General features: G+C 45.2%; 1 protein-coding gene across 1 annotated transcript in view; it reads left to right on the top strand.

The window, feature by feature from the left end:
* Nucleotides 1-16919, top strand: part of Bma (SCY1-like protein bma) — a 158593-nt gene that overhangs the window by 116764 nt on the left and 24910 nt on the right. The window contains exons 11-16 of the mRNA XM_077691753.1: nt 4073-4195; nt 5039-5152; nt 11178-11310; nt 13569-13687; nt 15137-15240; nt 15710-15763. Of these exons, the coding sequence (XP_077547879.1) occupies nt 4073-4195; nt 5039-5152; nt 11178-11310; nt 13569-13687; nt 15137-15240; nt 15710-15763 (647 nt within the window). The remainder of the gene's footprint in view (nt 1-4072; nt 4196-5038; nt 5153-11177; nt 11311-13568; nt 13688-15136; nt 15241-15709; nt 15764-16919) is intronic.

Below are 16919 nucleotides of genomic sequence, written 5' to 3'. Positions count from 1 at the left end.
GGAGAAGTAGAGCACCTCGACCGCCCACGAGCCCCAAGGGTCAAAGAAAGCGGACGCGTGCAAACAATGCACATACCCACGCGCAAAGAGATGACCAAGAGCGTCATCGATAAAATGCTCACCCAGAACTCCGCGTCAGGAATGCCACCAATATCATTCTGTATCACAAGCGGCATCTAGTCACGTCCACCATACTCGACAACACGATCAAGAAAGTACAGTGGTGAGCTCGCTTAGGGTGCACACTGGAGCCCGTGCCCGCCGGTACTATCAGAGCAGCGTATACCGTGGGCTGCGCGAAGCATCACGCATGCGCTGTGCGTGTCAAGCTAGAATTTGCTGTCAACGCACGCATGGCGTCATCAGAGCACCTGCACGTATTTTGCTGTGTTGCGCGCCGTCTGCTAATGGCGCCTCACTTGGAACCTGGAATCCTCCATCCTTGTATGAATATGCCTAATGAAAATCACGAAGTGCTTCTCCACCATCAATTGAATATCGAGGTTGTAGTGCCCGAGCTTACTTTAAGCCCTCAATTTATGTCTGATAAACATTGTGCGCATGTGTTCCTTCGATTTCAGTGGCAAACACAAAAAAATATGTAATGCTATTAAAATGAGTGTTATTCATATATCCACGGCGCAGGCTCGCGGCCTCCTGGACATGGGAGGCTGACCACTTCCCCTTCCCTCTCCCCAAAAGCTCAAATAAATGTTTTTACCACCACCATTCATTTATCCAGTTTGCTTGAACCAAGCTTGCCAGTTAAGATGTGACGACCCGACTTCATTGCATTTAAGCCACACTCACTTCGAAACATTTTTTTTTTTTTTGCAAATTCCAGATTCCAGGTATTTACACGGCGGCCGATTTCTCCACAGATAAAAGCAAGATTAAGTTCGTTCAGACGCTCCGATGACGGGATGCACGCGTTGAAAGCCTAGGCTCACTCGACCCGCGCAGTGCATGCGTGCTGCTTCGTGCATCCCACGCTAGGCTGCTGTGATAGTACCGGTGGCCACGCGCTCCCGTGCTCACTCTAAGCGAGCTGACCACTGTACTTTTGGACAATACCGTCGGTTCGAAGTGAAACCAGTTATGTGTGGTCGGCGCTCTTTCCCTTATGAACCTTTGCAGGGTTTGTCTTTCCTACTGCATTTCATAAGGCCGTTGCCAACAGCTGCTTCTGGTTTATCTCATTTCTCGCGACGGTGTAAATGACCAAATACTAAATCGTCTAATACTAAAGCTCTCTCGGTTAAAGATCGGTTCTCAAGATTTGCAATGGATTAATCCCTTCCTAACTAATCGAACTCAGTATGCGCTAGATAATGAAACAAACTCACCTTCGTCCCCCGTCACTTCGGATGTGCCTCAAGGCTGTTTTAGCTTCATTGCTTTTCTTAGTCTACATCAACGACCTTCCCGCTAATATATCGTTCTATCTGTCTTTTTCCGGATGATTATGTTGTACGTTCGATTCCCGGCCGCGGCGGCCGCTTTTCTGACGGAGGCGAAAAGAAACAACGCCCGTGTGTACCATATTTCGGCGCACGTTAAAGATCCCCAGGTGGTCAAAATAAATCCGGAGCCCTCCACTACGGCACGCCTCATCGCCTGCGTTGCGTCGGCGCGTCAAACCGTACAATCAATCAATCAATTATGTTGTGTATCAATTATATTAAGCAAACTGCTAACTAAGATATTGCAGCCCTGCAGACTAACCTTGATAATATCACTGATTGATGTACGCTCTGGCAAATGAATCTGACATTTCTAAATGAAAATAATGATAATTTCGCGCAACCAATCATCCTGTCCAAACTATTCTCTTAGCAATATTTCCCTTCACTCCGTAGTTTCATACAAATACCTTGGCATATATATACGTAATAATCTCTCGTGGAAACGGCATATATAGTATTTAGTCTCGCAATCGAGCCTTATGCTTGCACCACCTTCGGGTAAAAATCAATTGTATTTCACTCACTTTCGATCTAACCTAAAATACGCCTCTTCTGTTTGGAACCCCGGTTACGTTATATTAATAAATTGTTTGGAAAGCGTACAGAATCACCCAGTCCGCTTCATTCGTTACAACTACCATCGCACAGCAAGCGTTACTGACATGAAGGCCACACTCGACATTCCTTTTCTTGCCTCTCGCAAAAAGCTTTCTCGACTATGTCTTTTGTACAAGATATATTAGCATAAGAATCTGCTTTGATCACGTCTCCTCGCATCTCCTTCTTATACTTCTACACGTGCAGACCACCATCATAAAGTCCGCATTCCATTTCAACGCATATACAGTAACTCATTTCTTGCAAAGACGTGCGTTGATTGGAATCATCTGCCTGCCTCAATGGTCACTATCACAGACGCTCTTCTTTTTCGCTTTGCACTTAAAAACCATATTTAGCACGCACGCCTTTTTGTATCTCCTTTATGGCGGTGCTGTGAAAGCGCTCGTACTGAAATCACCTCCCAAGTTTTACATATCAATGTATTTGTGAGTTCTTGCTTAAGTTCCCTTTATACTTGTACCGTCACCTAGCGATGTATTTTGCAGTTGCTGATTATATTCACTTTATACTCGTTACTGTAACGTTACTTGAGTGTCTTGACTCGTGCCTTCTTGTTGTTGGTTTATTTCTTTGAGTTCCTTTTTACCTGCTTGTATTCTTCTATTGATGTAGCACCTCCCCTATATAACGCATCTTGTAAGCCCTGGGGCAAGATAAATAAATAAATAAATAAATAAATAAATAAATAAATAAATAAATAAATAAATAAATAAATAAATAAATAAATAAATAAATAAATAAATAAATAAATAAATAAATAAATAAATAAATAAATAAATAAATAAATAAATAAATAAATAAATAAATAAATAAATAAATAAATAAATAAATAAATAAATAAATAAATAAATAAATAAATAAAGACGTAGTACTATAGCAGCTGTAGTAGTTTGTTACGGGGCGACAGGACAAAGACGACACGAACCATGCGTGATGATGAAGCGATATATTTAGAACGCGATGAGATGTGTGTACAAGCAGTCATGGTGGATCCAGCCAGGCTGCGTACAGCCCACTTCGTCGTCGTCGTCGCCGGTTGGTGAACATGGCTCTGCGCGATACCTTTGACTTAGTTTTCTTCTCGTGACAATATTCTTTTCTACACCAATTCTACGCTGGACTTGTTTAGTGTTGTTGGCATCAGCAGTTCAAATGGTGTATATTGGCAATTAGTTCGAGCATTTCATTACCTAGAGAAAAGCTGAGTCCATCTGTGGGTCTTTTTGAATCATATTCGTCCTTAATACTATTAGAAAGCTTTCCGAGTGTAGCTCACGAAGCTTTTTTTGCAATTCTTCTGATTCACTGAACAATTAATGTACTACAGGGAGGCTGTAAACAATTTCAGCGAGTCACGGTCTTATTGTCTGACTCTGACGCCCTTCCTGCCTGATCGCCCTGCCTGTGCTTACCTTGTGTGCACCCTCCGAGAGTATTACGTAATAATTTCCTATTGCCTGGTCCTTCGATGCGTCTGCAAGTGCAGGAGTGTCTGCCGAAGTAAACGCTTTTTCGTAATCTACAAGTGCCTTGTGTAGGGGCTTAATATACTCCACTGATTTCTCCGTCACCTGGCTGACTACATGAATGTAACTAATTGTAGAGTAGCGTTTCATAAACGTAGAATTAAAAAAATTCAGGCTGCCTAAATCGGTTTTATCGCTAATAGAATGACCATGGGCAAGCTGTGACGAATTAGACCATAGGTTTGAGAGGTGGAAAGAAACCAATTAAAAGCCTGCACATTAAAATAGGGCCTGGATTGAACAACATGCGATAATTTTAAGGGCATAAAACATTAACATACGCCGCGAAAATGGTTCGTTTTAATACTGGTATAAAGTTTCAGAAACATGGCAAGGGAGGTGATCCAAAATGTAAAGCGAGTAGCTAAATTTACTTCATAGGAAAGAACGTAATTGTACACTAGCTTGCTCGCGTACTTTGTCTTCCGAATCCTTACGCGCCGTTGTTATATCCGACAGGCGACGGTAACGCTACTGGAGAATCTCGACGTCCTGATGAAGAAGACCCCCAAGACGGACATCAAGGCGGACGTTCTTCCGATGCTGTACAACTCGTTTGACTCGACCACTCCACAGATTCAGGTGAGCCGCATGCGGGCACGTGCACGGAGTCGAACTCTCCCCTTCACTGCCGCAGTCCTGTGGGGCTAGATCCGGCGCCTAGGCGAAGCCCCGGACGAAGTATTTTACAAGGGAAAAATGGAGAAAGGGGCGGGAGGTGATTGGAAAGCTAGTAAGGACCTCTGCCCCGCTTACGCAAGCTGAACAGCTGTGAAAAGCTAAGCAGATCGCTACTTTCTCGAGTTTCAGTTGTTTCAATTAGCACTTGTTATACAAGTAAATACTGTTATATTCTAGAAAGGTGTACAGTCATGAGCTCATTCCAGGGAGATGAATCTAGGAATGTTTCACAAAAAGAACATAAATATCGATTGGCTTTGTTGTTTTGTTGACGTTTTCTCCTGTGTTATACGATGTGGATACAACATACGATGCGAATATATTTTATCGGACTCTCAAAGCACAAAACTATGCCTTGCAGTTCACATGTGTGCTCTGCGCAGCGTTTACGTAAGGCATTGTCAAATGTTATAGAGTGCAACCTTTTGTGCACTTCAGAATATGACTCATATATCAACAGTGCTGAGAACTCATTCTGAGACAAATAAAAGGCCAGACGTTAACAATATCTCTCTGTTTTTCTTTCTTGCTCAAGACCCCCTAGAAGGCGACAAGTGAATTGCATGCACATGATGTCTCCCCTATGTAAAACAATGTCACTTAAAACACACATATATTCGTCATCATCGGCGACGTTAAATAGTTCACACGTGTTTTCATGCATTTTTGAAACGGGAATGCTTAGCGTTGTGTGTGATCACCTATGCATTGACGACTTTATGCTCTTCCCCCGACACGCTTCAGTGTGCAGCGATGCACGCGATAGCGCAAATCGCCGATTACCTGGAAGAAAGCGCTGTACGCAAGATGGTGCTGCCGAGGACGAAGCAGGTTTTTGAGAACAACTCAGGAGTCAAGGTAAGGACACACTCCACGCTATGGCGACGGTAACTGCATACATCACTGCAGCTTTGCAGGTTATCAATGCCGCGCCGCCGTCTACCGATTCAGAGCTGAGCATCATTGCAGCTCTATCTAATCAAGTTTTTCTGTATCAACAATGAAAGGTACAAGGAATATATTTTACAAACAAGGTTCCCAAAGTAAAAGACTGCTACGGGGCCCACGATAAGTAAATCGAAAGAATGTATTCGATATGCAGGGTAGCAGCTCAAGTGAATTCGGAGAGCGCTGTTTAAATGTTTTTATGCAAAAATGCATGAAAATTTAGAATGCAAAACATCAATGAAATCTACAAGAAAAAAAGCTCGTAGCGGTACAGACGTTTAGTCGGCGCCTGCTTAACGTAGAAAAACGTTCATTGGCCGATATGAACCATAAAATATGATACAAGGCATAAACAAAGATAAAGGCAATCAGCAGGCATATAATCCACAAAAAAGTACCAGCAATCTAGCAAAAACAACGAAAGGCAAAAAATTAAACTTCACTTCATCACACACGCACGCACACAAACACACATTTGTGTGTTGTGCTGTCAGGTGGCCTTCAGCTAAAACGCTTTTGAAGGGAAAGCAAGGTTTATAAAACGAGAGGAAAAGAAGTGGTTTCAGTTTGTGCGATGAGTTCTGCTTGCAAGGGCTTACAAAACCCAACTTTTGTTTCTTCGTGCTTTCGGTAGTATTCAAGACAAAGATCAGCTGACGCAGCCTCCTTCAGTACAGTCAGCAATACATGTTTAGAGACACCAACTTCTCAAACGCAAGCGCTGCATATTCACCAGACCTCGTATCAAAGGCTGGTACCTGCCAACATAGATTTTAGGGTCAGTCAAGTTTCATAACCGCAGATTTTTCTCCTAAATATCCTCCATAAAATTGTACTCGTTTTATGGAAATAGTCATTTCATTTGAGCCACGATCTTTACACCGGACCCCCGGTGCACCTTCTGGAGGGCGTGTGTCTTATCTCATCTGTACGATTTAAATTGGTACTGCTCAAGTGTCACCGGAAGGAGGGCTGTCTTACCCGAGTAATCACACACCACTGCTGCCACAATCGGCGATTTTAATTAGACCATAGTGAACCATATGTGCTCAGACGAATTGGCATTTGCGCGCTATTGAGAGGTCTATGTCGAGAAGTCTGAAGCAAGATTGACTAACCCTCCTAGACGGCTTCCATGACTCAATACACGAAGACGTGCCACCCCCTATCACTTTCCTAAAATTCTTTCCCCCTCCTTCACTGGCCGCGAGCCTCCTTATTGAATACAGTGATACAGTGAATCATTAATTAATCAAATGCCGTGGTGTGGAAGAATGGGTAGAAGAGGCAGTTATATTTTAAGTTTAGAGGGGCTAATCTCGCTAAATTAGTTGACGCGCGATTCCCAGAACAAAGCTGAACAGCGCAGCACTCGTAAAACGTATCAGCGCAAACAACAATTTCACCTCGGGGGTCGAAGTTCTAAAGAAAAGCAAAAATTCCACGGCTCAAAAAAAAAAAAAAGCGTAAAGGTCAGGTTTCATCCTATCCGCAGTAAATGCTTGGCACTTTGTCCGTCGCACGGGGATAGAATATGCGGTCGGTTTAGAGAAATCGCTTTTCATAACCAACATTTACGAAACACGTGGGAACTCTGTCGCCTCCGGCGTAAGGGATATTCGCCGACGAAAGCGAAAACTGCGGGTTCTGTTTACGACACGGTTTGCATTTCCTTGGTACTCGGCGACTATTGATCGTTATGTAAAACAAAGGTTCAGGGACGTTACGCAAGAAGCTCAGGAATAATGTTATTCTGGCGTACCTTTGAAGGCTATTTTATCCCCTAGATAAAATTACGGAAGAGGCGTTGAGCATTACTGGTATTAGGACTTCAAGGCTTTTTGTTTATTCGTGTTACCGTTTCTCTCTCACTTCTATCTTTCTGCTGAACTAAGAATTCAGGAAGTTATCTGAGCAGCAACGCACCGAAGACATTTTCAACGTTACTGCCCGCATTAAAAGTGTGCGGGTGAAGTTTTTGTATTTTCCTGATTATTGGAATGGTTCGAAATGAGTGCACGTTTGAATGGCTTTTGCGGGATTGCTGCTATGCGTGGCGAGGTTTCTGGTTGCTGTTTGCTTCCGTGCAATCTGATTGGGTGTTCAAACCATGGTTAGCTGTACTGGTGTGTGTCAAACTCTATTCTTGCTACGCCCGAATAAAGGCCGCAGAAGATAACAGTGGTTTAATTTACAATAACATTGTCGAATTTTGACCAGTATTTTTTCCAGCCTCTTGCAACAAAAAATTGTTTGTTTATAATATGTCAAGTCAGCGTAAATTTATGCCACAGAACTGCGCTAGATCGCGTGACTTCTGTCAGCAACGCAGCGGCAGGCGCTGCCATGCACGACCGAAAGTTGCAGCGAAGTAAGGACGGTGGAACGTTACCGGAAAGGCGAAGGCGGAAGCGATACAAAACCCGGAAAGCAAAACAACCAAAAGGGTCAACAACAAGATAACGAACGCGACACAGACGGTTTACACCGAACTAGAAGCTTCTCATTCACTGTACACCCGCGACACGTGCTGCTTCTCAAGGTGAAAAAGGACGCTCCTAAGGAATAAAACCCAGCTAAAAGCACCGCAATGCGCCTTTTCCTCACCCGTTCGGGGGAAGACCACGTGAATATTTGAGACAGCAAAGTTTAGGGCTGCTACACGGATCCATACGTTCAAGTGGATACCGCTTGTAGCCGACGCACCGCAGCACGATGACCGAGTGAGAAAAAAGGGGGTGGGGGAGGAAGGGAAGGTATAAGCTACAAGTACACCTGAGAACTTCTTATGAGTTGTGCATGCTAAAACATTGATGTCATTCCCCTACATTTTCCGCCATTTCTGCGCGCAGAAATTGTCACTGCACAGAAAAGTGGACCCGCATCCAAAGACGGCCGTTTCGCTCCTCACAAACGTCATTCCTCTCCTCCTTTTGAGATAACGAACCACAACACCTCCAGCCTGCTGGAACAATGCCTAGTAACGAGGCCGGGCAACATATATCACCCTAATTGTAGCACATCTTAGCGACGCCGTGGAGCCGTAATCGAGCAGGACCATTCTGCATTAAAAACGCAACGGGTTTGCACTCAGTGAATATTGATACCACAGTGCATTAAAAAAGGCCACAGCATCTCTGGTCTTTACTCCGATCGCTACACATGTTCGGCCGTCCTTGTCTTCTTCCAGTGCAGAAACTGCGCAACCTGATGGCTCTGCTTCCGACGGGCCAGTTGTAGTTCGTTTTTTTTTTTTTTTTTTGTCTTTAACGCGCCGAAACTATAGACCTGGCTGTGAGGCGCGCTGTAGTGGAGGGCTCCGGAATAGTTTTGGCCACATGGAGATCTTTAACGTGCGCCGAAATCTCGACACACAGGCGTTTTCGGTTTCCGCCTCCATCTGAAAAGCAGCCACAGTGTCCAGGATCGAACCCACGTCCTTAGGCTCAGCAGCACAATGCCTTGGCCACTGAGGCGCCGCGGCGGGTACCAATTGTAGTTAACTTCGAGGTTGCTCTTTGCATTTGATACCAAGGTTATCGCATAAGGAAGTACTCAACGTTTGTTGTATGGTATACGTGGGCAACACGAAAAGGGCGAGCAGAGTGTCCGGTGCGCAAAACTACCTTGGTAGCCCGCACCTAGTCGAAGCCGAACGAGAGCGCAAGCTATACGGAGGTTAACACGCAGATCTTTAAAGGACGCATCCTGCTAGTAGTGCTTTAGGCACTTGCGTGGAAGTTTCTTATTGAGATCCCTGAACGCCTCCTTCCTGTTACAGTAACGAACGTTAACCGTTCAGACAGGAGGCGTTCAGGGATCAGTACTGGCCTTCTTCGTTATCTACGCACAAGGCGACAAATGCAATGCTGTGGTTCCTAAAAACAACAAATTCGCACAGAAGGCTGTTGCACAAAAAACTACACTTTATGAACTCACTGAACTCCCTCGTTTATGGTGTCGTAACGCTGGGCACAGATCTTTATGCTCTGTCCTTACCTGTCCAATTCTTTTTCTGTTTTCTTCTTCCTTCCCTACTGTTCCCCTTTTTCCCGTGTACAACAGAAAACCGGGACATAGTCTGGTTAAAATTTCTGCCTTTCTTTTACCTTTATTCCTTGCTTGCTTCCTTAAAGGAGCCATGAAGACAAAACAAAAGCTTGGTTCATTCAAAAGATTGCCTCGTTAGAATCATACTGACACCACTTTTAACGTAAAATTCGCTCAAATAAGCTACATAATTAGGAAAAAAGGGAATGGCCATGCGACCCACCAGCTCATTTCCCGCAACAGAACCTACGATACCATACCAGCCAGCTCTTCGAATGGCGGAGGCCTGAAAAAGCAAACGGAAATTAGGCAGGGCTTATAAGATCTCCGAAGGAGCTATTAGTGCTTAAAATTTGGGCACATTCTTTTTATAGCAGCAAGAATGACGGGAGAAACAGTGGAAGTTACGAAAGCACACGTAAACATAGAAGTACCGATGCGTACTGCTCTTGGTACTGCGCGCACTGTGCTTGGTTTAGCCGCACAGGACTGCGGAGCTTTGGAGTAGTCTCAGACGACACTCGCCGATTGACGCAAACAACAGTGTCTTACGTGACCATATTTGTCGAAGGAGCACTATGTTTCACGGAACGATTATTTTCTCCCTGAACAAAAACAAGCCAGGTTTAAATACGGTCAAAAATGAACCAGAGGCAGAAATCGGCTGGCCATGGTATGGTGGCGGCATCTAGGTTCACTAACGGTAAAACAGGCTTCCCAATCGGCTGCAGAGCGGTCGGTTCCTGTGATGTCATTTCAGATTCCGAAAAAAAAAAAACGATTTAGCGGGAAAATCAAAATATTTACTTAAATAGAATAATCTTAGTGAATAAAACATCGTGTGCTTCCGCACAAGTGCAGGGGACACTATCAAACACAAAATCTTTTGAATAAAACAAACTTGTATTTTGTCTTCATGACTCATTATACCGTTTATTATAGTGTGTGCAATATGGTGGTTTTTTACTTGGCGTGTGCCTCTCGCCTGTATCACGATACGCGCACAGCCGAGCACACATTAGAAAAACAAAATGCCTTTTCTAGTTCCGGAGATCTGTGTATATAAACTAGGCCTTTGCGCTTCAGAACTGCAGTTCAACACGCACTCTGCTGCGAGTCTTAGAAAAATAAGAAGGTATATTAGCCGGTTTGTATTCAAGTTTTGTGACCTGTTTTTAACACCCAGGGTGCGTAACAAAAATTTCTCATTGCTTATAGATTTGGCCGATGCTGGCAAAAAAAACATTGTTGCTGCTGCAGATTCATGCTCACGCGCACATGACATGCATTCGCACGAAAGAGTGACCAATAATGGCAAGCTTACCAGTAAATCTGGAGGGCATTCTGAAGTTAAATTGAGATTTTTATCCTCCAAAGCTACAAGCCGGCTATGTACGACGCAGTAGTAGGATAAATTTAGACATCATCAGTTCACGACACACGGAAGTTTGTATTCTCGCCGCGATCTGGAAAACGGCCGCCGCGGCCGCGATAAAACCTGGGCACCATGAGGATGGTGCTCTTTTAAACACTAGGTGCACGGTTTGTCCTGTGGCAAAAGAAAGATCGTGCATTTGAGGGAATTTTCAAATATGTCACGATGGTACGAGCGAAATCACTCGGCGTACGATATTTCGAATGCTGGGCTTACTTATTTGGGCCAGCTAACAAACACTCAACAAATTCGGTTTCGGCTTCTTTGCAACAAATAATGTTTTCCTACCAATTAAGTATATCCATTTATTACTTCTCTCCGGTCCTTGGGCACGTTACGTTTGACCTGCGTACACTAGTTAACGGCAGTGGGGGTTCTATGTTGTCGAGCAAAGGAGCAAGCGGACTGATTGGCGCGTCGTGCCTTTTGCCATGTATACGGGCTGCGCAGGTGCAGGCCAACGCCCTGACCTGCATTGAGAAGATAATCGACAAGCTCGAGAAAACAGACATCCTGGATGAAGTCCTGCCCATGTTGGGAAAAGCCAAGCTCCAGGACCCGGCCATACTCATGCCGGTCGTCCGTACGTGCCTCTTCTCTTTCTTCACACCGCTTCATTCACCCGCCGGTTACTTATGTCGTTTTCCCGCCCTACGACCTCCCTCCTCTCCCCCCACCCCTAACCCCCTCTCCCCTCCACAAAAAAACAATCATTCAGTAAACGAAGAGCATGGGTGACATTTTTTTAAATTCCAAACACTGCCACATATCTGACCTGTTCCATCGCACCGTTTGCGCTGAACCGAAAATGTCCGCTCGCTGAGGTGGCCGGGTAGACTAACCGGAGATAGCCCACTCACCCGAGCTTCGATTTTTGATGGGGCACGAAATGGCTGGAAAAATTAATAGTACGGCGACCTGACTTGAAATGCTGTGTTTACATAGTGTCCTACTTATATTAGAGCTAAATCACGTTATACAATTCCACGTGAGTAAATTTACTTTGTAAATGAACTCTTTGTGTTAGTAATACTTTGGAGCCCCTCTTATGTGTTTTTTTATGCGGTTGCCAATAAAGTAGGCAGAGAAAACACCCAACTTTCTATGCACTCAAAATATTGATTGATTGTGGGGTTTAACGCGCCGACGCAACGCAGGCGATGAGGCGCGCCGTAGTGGAGGGCTCCGGATTAATTTTGACCACCTGGGGATGTCTAACGTGCGCCGAAATCTCGTACACACGGGCGTTTTTGCTTTTCGCCTCCATCAGAAAAGCGGCCGCCGCGGCCGGGAATCGAACCCGCGACCTCGTGCTCAGATGCACTCAAAATAGCAAGGGGTTTTTTCAAAACTATATTGCGTTACAACAGGGCCCAATTACGTAGAGCCAGAAAAATGTCCTGATGTGGAATATTTACCAGTGATTTGATGGTAAAGATTCATTAGTGATTTTCAGAAAACACGCCAGACTCAAACTGGTGCCCTCATCGGCGCCTAATCGGAGCGTAACTCTGCATGGGCACCCCCTCGCACTACGGGTGGCCGTGCACTCACTGAGCAGCCACCATCACCCACACAGGTGCAAAACTGCCTCTTCCGCCTACCCCAAAATATCACCACGCCCTCAGTGGTGCTCCAGAGCAGCACGTCGCTTTAAACGTGAGGGCTCCTAGTGGGACAAACAAGCCCTAAAAACAAATATTTGTTGCTTCCGCGCATTTTCGGGAACCAACGTTATTTAAATCTGCTGCAGGTATGCCACCTTTTTTTTCAGAAGTGAGCATTTAAAGAAATGAGCCCTTTTTAGCGAAGCGTGCGTCTCGTACTCTTTGTACACTCTACGAGCGTCCTTGCCACCACCACATGGTCTGCACTGTTCACGAATATTCGTTGAAACTTCGGAAACTTGGCTTATCGCATCGCCAGCATGTATTAGAGAACGCAGAAAACTTTTTTGGCGTCAACTTTTGGTACGTCGATTTTTGGGAAACCGAATTCAGTCCACGGGTACCATTCACATGAAAAGTCATTCATACTTGAAGAGTGATTATGAACACTGAACACGCAATAAACTTTAGCAACTACAAGCACTCGTGGCATAATTCGGACGTATTTTTAGCGATTAGGAAACTTTGGACACATTCGAAGAATTACACAAGGGCCAAGAGAGGCGGTGCTCTTTAATTGGAAATGCATATTGCCTGTTTCTGTGCTAAAGCAAAGTAAAGCTACTCCGCTTAAGAGAACAAAAATGTGGGAAAAAAGGAAAGGGGACTGTGGAAAACACTTCGCCCACAGAAAAGACTTCTGCACTATGCTGGCACGTGCGGTGCCAGTAACTGCGTTAGGCAATGTCACAGATAAAGCGAAAAAACTTTATTTCAAAGAAGTTAGGAGGACATAATATGGGTCAAGTTGCGGTTTTTTAATGTTTGCATGTGTCGTGGCCGCAAGAGGGGAACCTTTCTCAAGACTCGCTGAAAATTTTCGATTGAAATAAAGAGTTTGTACATGGCTCTGCGATAGAATTGTCTCTTCACAATTCGCTCCCGAGGCACTCGAACCACCCAGAATTTTCCCAGCCAGAGTTTTCTAATGGCCAGGTCGTGTAAAACGCCTAATACGAAACCAATGATTAACTGTACACTAGACCAGCGGCGAGGTGGAGGCTGACTTGTAGATCTTGGTTACGTTAGAAGAGTCACTGATGGGGATTGGCTGATAGCCTTCGAATTTGAGGGAGGATCCCTTTAAGCGGCAGCGGCGCACCTCGGGAGGCGTTCTCGAGGCACTCGTGCTCTTTGTGTGGGCCTTTGACGTTGTTCCCGGCGGGGTGCGCAGGGATCTACAAGCACATGCTGAGCGACAAGCGATACGGACTCACGGTCAACCTCCTTGCCACCAAGGTGATGCCAGCCCTCATCCCCGTCGTAGTCAGCCCGGCCCTCAAGCTGGACCAGGTGAGGGGAGAGAAAAAAACGCCCAGAAAGCTCACACTAACGCTTAATACTTGACGGTAGTGAAGCTGTACGCAGCCTTCACGACCATAACGACGGTTTAAGTCCACAATCGCAGCCGATTTGCTCCTTCGCTGCTGAGACGACCTTTAATGCTAAAAGTGTGACCTTGCTTCGTTTTCTTAGAAATGAGGGTCTTTGGACATCCCCATGGAGGGGCGCACACTATGACGTGTCTTTCTCGTTCCGAGCAAGTGTTACGTCAAACGCTCCAGTTACGGCAGACGATTACGGCAAACGCTCCAGTTTTTTTTTTTTTTTTGCCAATCTCGACCAATCTCCTAAGTGTGTATGCTTGACTTGCAAACGTGCGCCGGGGATGCTGGGAGGTCGCAGTGAGACGCGTACACACGAGCGCTAGTCATTTTTTGATTTTATTAACTGCCATGCGGTCTCCGCAAGGCCCGCGCTCACGTGCGCGCGCTCGGCAATTTCTTGCCATTTTTAACTGCGGACACAAAAAATTACGATTTGCTAAACAACTTTGCTGTTAAAATGCGGTTTGTAATCATCGTGTCGCGCTCAAGCTGGCTGCCCTGTGTGCGTGCGTGTGTTCGTGCGTGCGATCGCATGCCCGTCCTCCTGTGGGCCAATTTCTGACGCTGACTGGGTAGTTATGGCATCAAAATGCTCATAACTTAGGCGACGAGGGTGTAATATAAATGGGAGTAATCGCACAAGCTCAGAATACTCCAACTACGTTTTCACCCGTGCGGTCCAAGCACCCAAGGAATTGTCCGTTTGTGCCCAGTAGTCCTTGCAGGGGAAATTTCCTAGTACGTGCACCATGCAGTTTTTGCACGGCTAGTAGTTGTAACAACGGCAAAACCAGTCGAGGTGTCGGATGCAAGTTCTGCGCCCCCTTTCTGAAATCTTAAACGAAGTTAAGTACTTTCGGGAGTAAGTTTTTTTGTTGGACGTGACAAAATGCGCCAATATAATTTATTTTTCGTAATTGTTCATTACTTTTTTTTCTTTGTGACGCGTGCACACTGAAGTAGCACTTCCTCTTCGACCGAGCCATTTTAGGCATAGTGTTAGGGTTACGTATTACAGATAAGCCGGCGTGTTCGGTGGCGTTGTCCGTGAGTGTAAAACTGAGGTCGCAGGAAAATCCCATAGCGCCACCTTGCGGTATCTACTAAAACTACCGGAGTCGTAAGGTGTTGCCCCAGCAGGTGACGTGAGAGGAACAGCGGAAACTTTTCATGCGATGCGAACGGGGCCCAATAACGCTATCGTGTTATGTGTAAATGCAAAGTTGAAGCGCCTTCCAAATTTTTATTGTCTAATCAGCGCGTCTTTCAAAATCAGTTCTTTCAAAACCCACTACATTTTGGAGCACATACAAACTCTATTTATGCTGTATTCATTCTTTTTGCCCGTGTACAGTTTACAAGCCTAATAGAGTTACTCCAAGAAATGCTAGAACACGTCTCCAAAAGCCAGCGAAACAAGCTCAAGTTGGAAAAGCTGTCGATACCTTCGACGGACATGTGAGTTTCTCTCCTCCTTACCTCCTATAGTTCTTACTGTTTTAAATGCAAATACCTATTTATTTTACACGAGTTGGCCTCCATAACGACACAACCTCTACAAAAGAGCTTCAGTCAAACTGCTGATGCTCTAAAGCTAACATTTAATGTCAGAGAAACTTCATACAATTGGGTGTTTTTTCTCAACATTTTTAAACTGTGTTATACTGCCTTGTTCGGCTCATTCATTTTTTTTATTCTATATGTTGGCTGGGAAATGATTACTTTCACATTCATTCCCCTGGGCTTAAATTTAATGTCACAGGCCTTCTACCAGACCTTCTTCTGCAGTTCAGTTCGCACTGCAAGGTGTGTAATGTGATTCGCTTGGAGAAGCTGCGAGTGCAGCGACAGGATTGTGAAAAGCGGTAAATTCGAGCCGCCGGTGGTGTTTTGTGTGCAACGGCGTTGTTTCTCCCCCAAACAACAGCGCACCGCCAACGGAAGAAGCGCAACAGCACCGGGTCGTGAGTCCGCCAGATAGGTGTGTACAACGCGGTTCCGCCGTCCGGCAGCACTAGGCGCCTCTGCCCCCGCCCCGCTCGCAAGCCACGCTCGCTCTGGCCTGGCAGCGCCCCTGGCGAGGATCGCATCCCGTCGGACTGCCTTGTCTGCAGCCGGACTGTGTAGAATGGCCCGCTCCTCCTATTCATGCTGCACTCGAGCGCAGGGACTGTCTGACCCGCTTGTCGTAGCACGCACACTCGGTAGAACGCACATGGCAGGGCGGAATGCTCTTGACCGTTGGTCGCGCTTGCAACGTTGCCTGGTAGTGCTTCCAACGCGTTGCGCAAACAATAGTGCCGGGTTTGAGTTCACCTGCAAGTTAATGTTCTGTTTCCGATTTTAAACCGGGTGCACGTGTAAAAAACTGCTTCAAGTGACGAAGGCAGGAGAATTTACATGAAGCTGGCAGGAGATGAAAGCGTCCTTGGCAGCAGCCTTTGTACGGCAATGAATAACCAATACTTGTTGCTGGTGATCTTTACCTAAAGAGCAGGGCAAGTGCAGAAATTATGAAATTATGTTCCCTTCTTTCAGCTCTAGGCTCGATAAGATTAAGACCAACTGCCAGGTGATGCCAGATGGCAGACACACCACACTGTGGTCTAAGCTTTTAGTGCCGAAATATGGATACTCCGCAAGAGTTCACATTTATTTGAACGCCAGGCTTATTACACAGAAAGTACGAGGAAGCATAAAATGGAGAAACGTGTATTTTTCTACTGCATTGCATCCCAAAACTTTCTCTGTGAAACAAAAAAGCTAAACACATTGTTACAACACGGGTTACAGGGGATGGAAGTCAAACACTGACAGTTTTTATTATCCGGAATAATTTGCTGCACCCTTTGAAAATAAATTATGGGGAAATATGCAACTAAGCGAGTTTTCTAAATTATGCGAAGCAATGGTCTGAGTCGTCGTATGATACGGTTTTCAAGAACTAGACTCTCAAACATGAGACTTTGCAGTTATGCTGAAGTAGAAAGCGTGGGGAAATTGTTCTTAGGAGAAAAAACTAAGCAAAGTCGTGCTTTACGCTAATCAGGGATCGCATTTGCATTATAATTTTCTCGAAATCTTGCAAGGTAGCTTTCCTGGTATTAGGAGACCTAGAAATTCAAGGTTCTGCAATA

This window comes from Haemaphysalis longicornis, unplaced genomic scaffold (assembly GCF_048455015.1).
Source record: "Haemaphysalis longicornis isolate Haplotype H1 unplaced genomic scaffold, Haemaphysalis longicornis Haplotype H1 scaffold_10, whole genome shotgun sequence".
In the NCBI taxonomy this organism is placed as follows: Eukaryota; Metazoa; Arthropoda; class Arachnida; order Ixodida; family Ixodidae; genus Haemaphysalis; species Haemaphysalis longicornis.
Note: the sequence above shows the minus strand (reverse complement) of the source record. Positions and strands in the feature narration are given on the sequence as shown.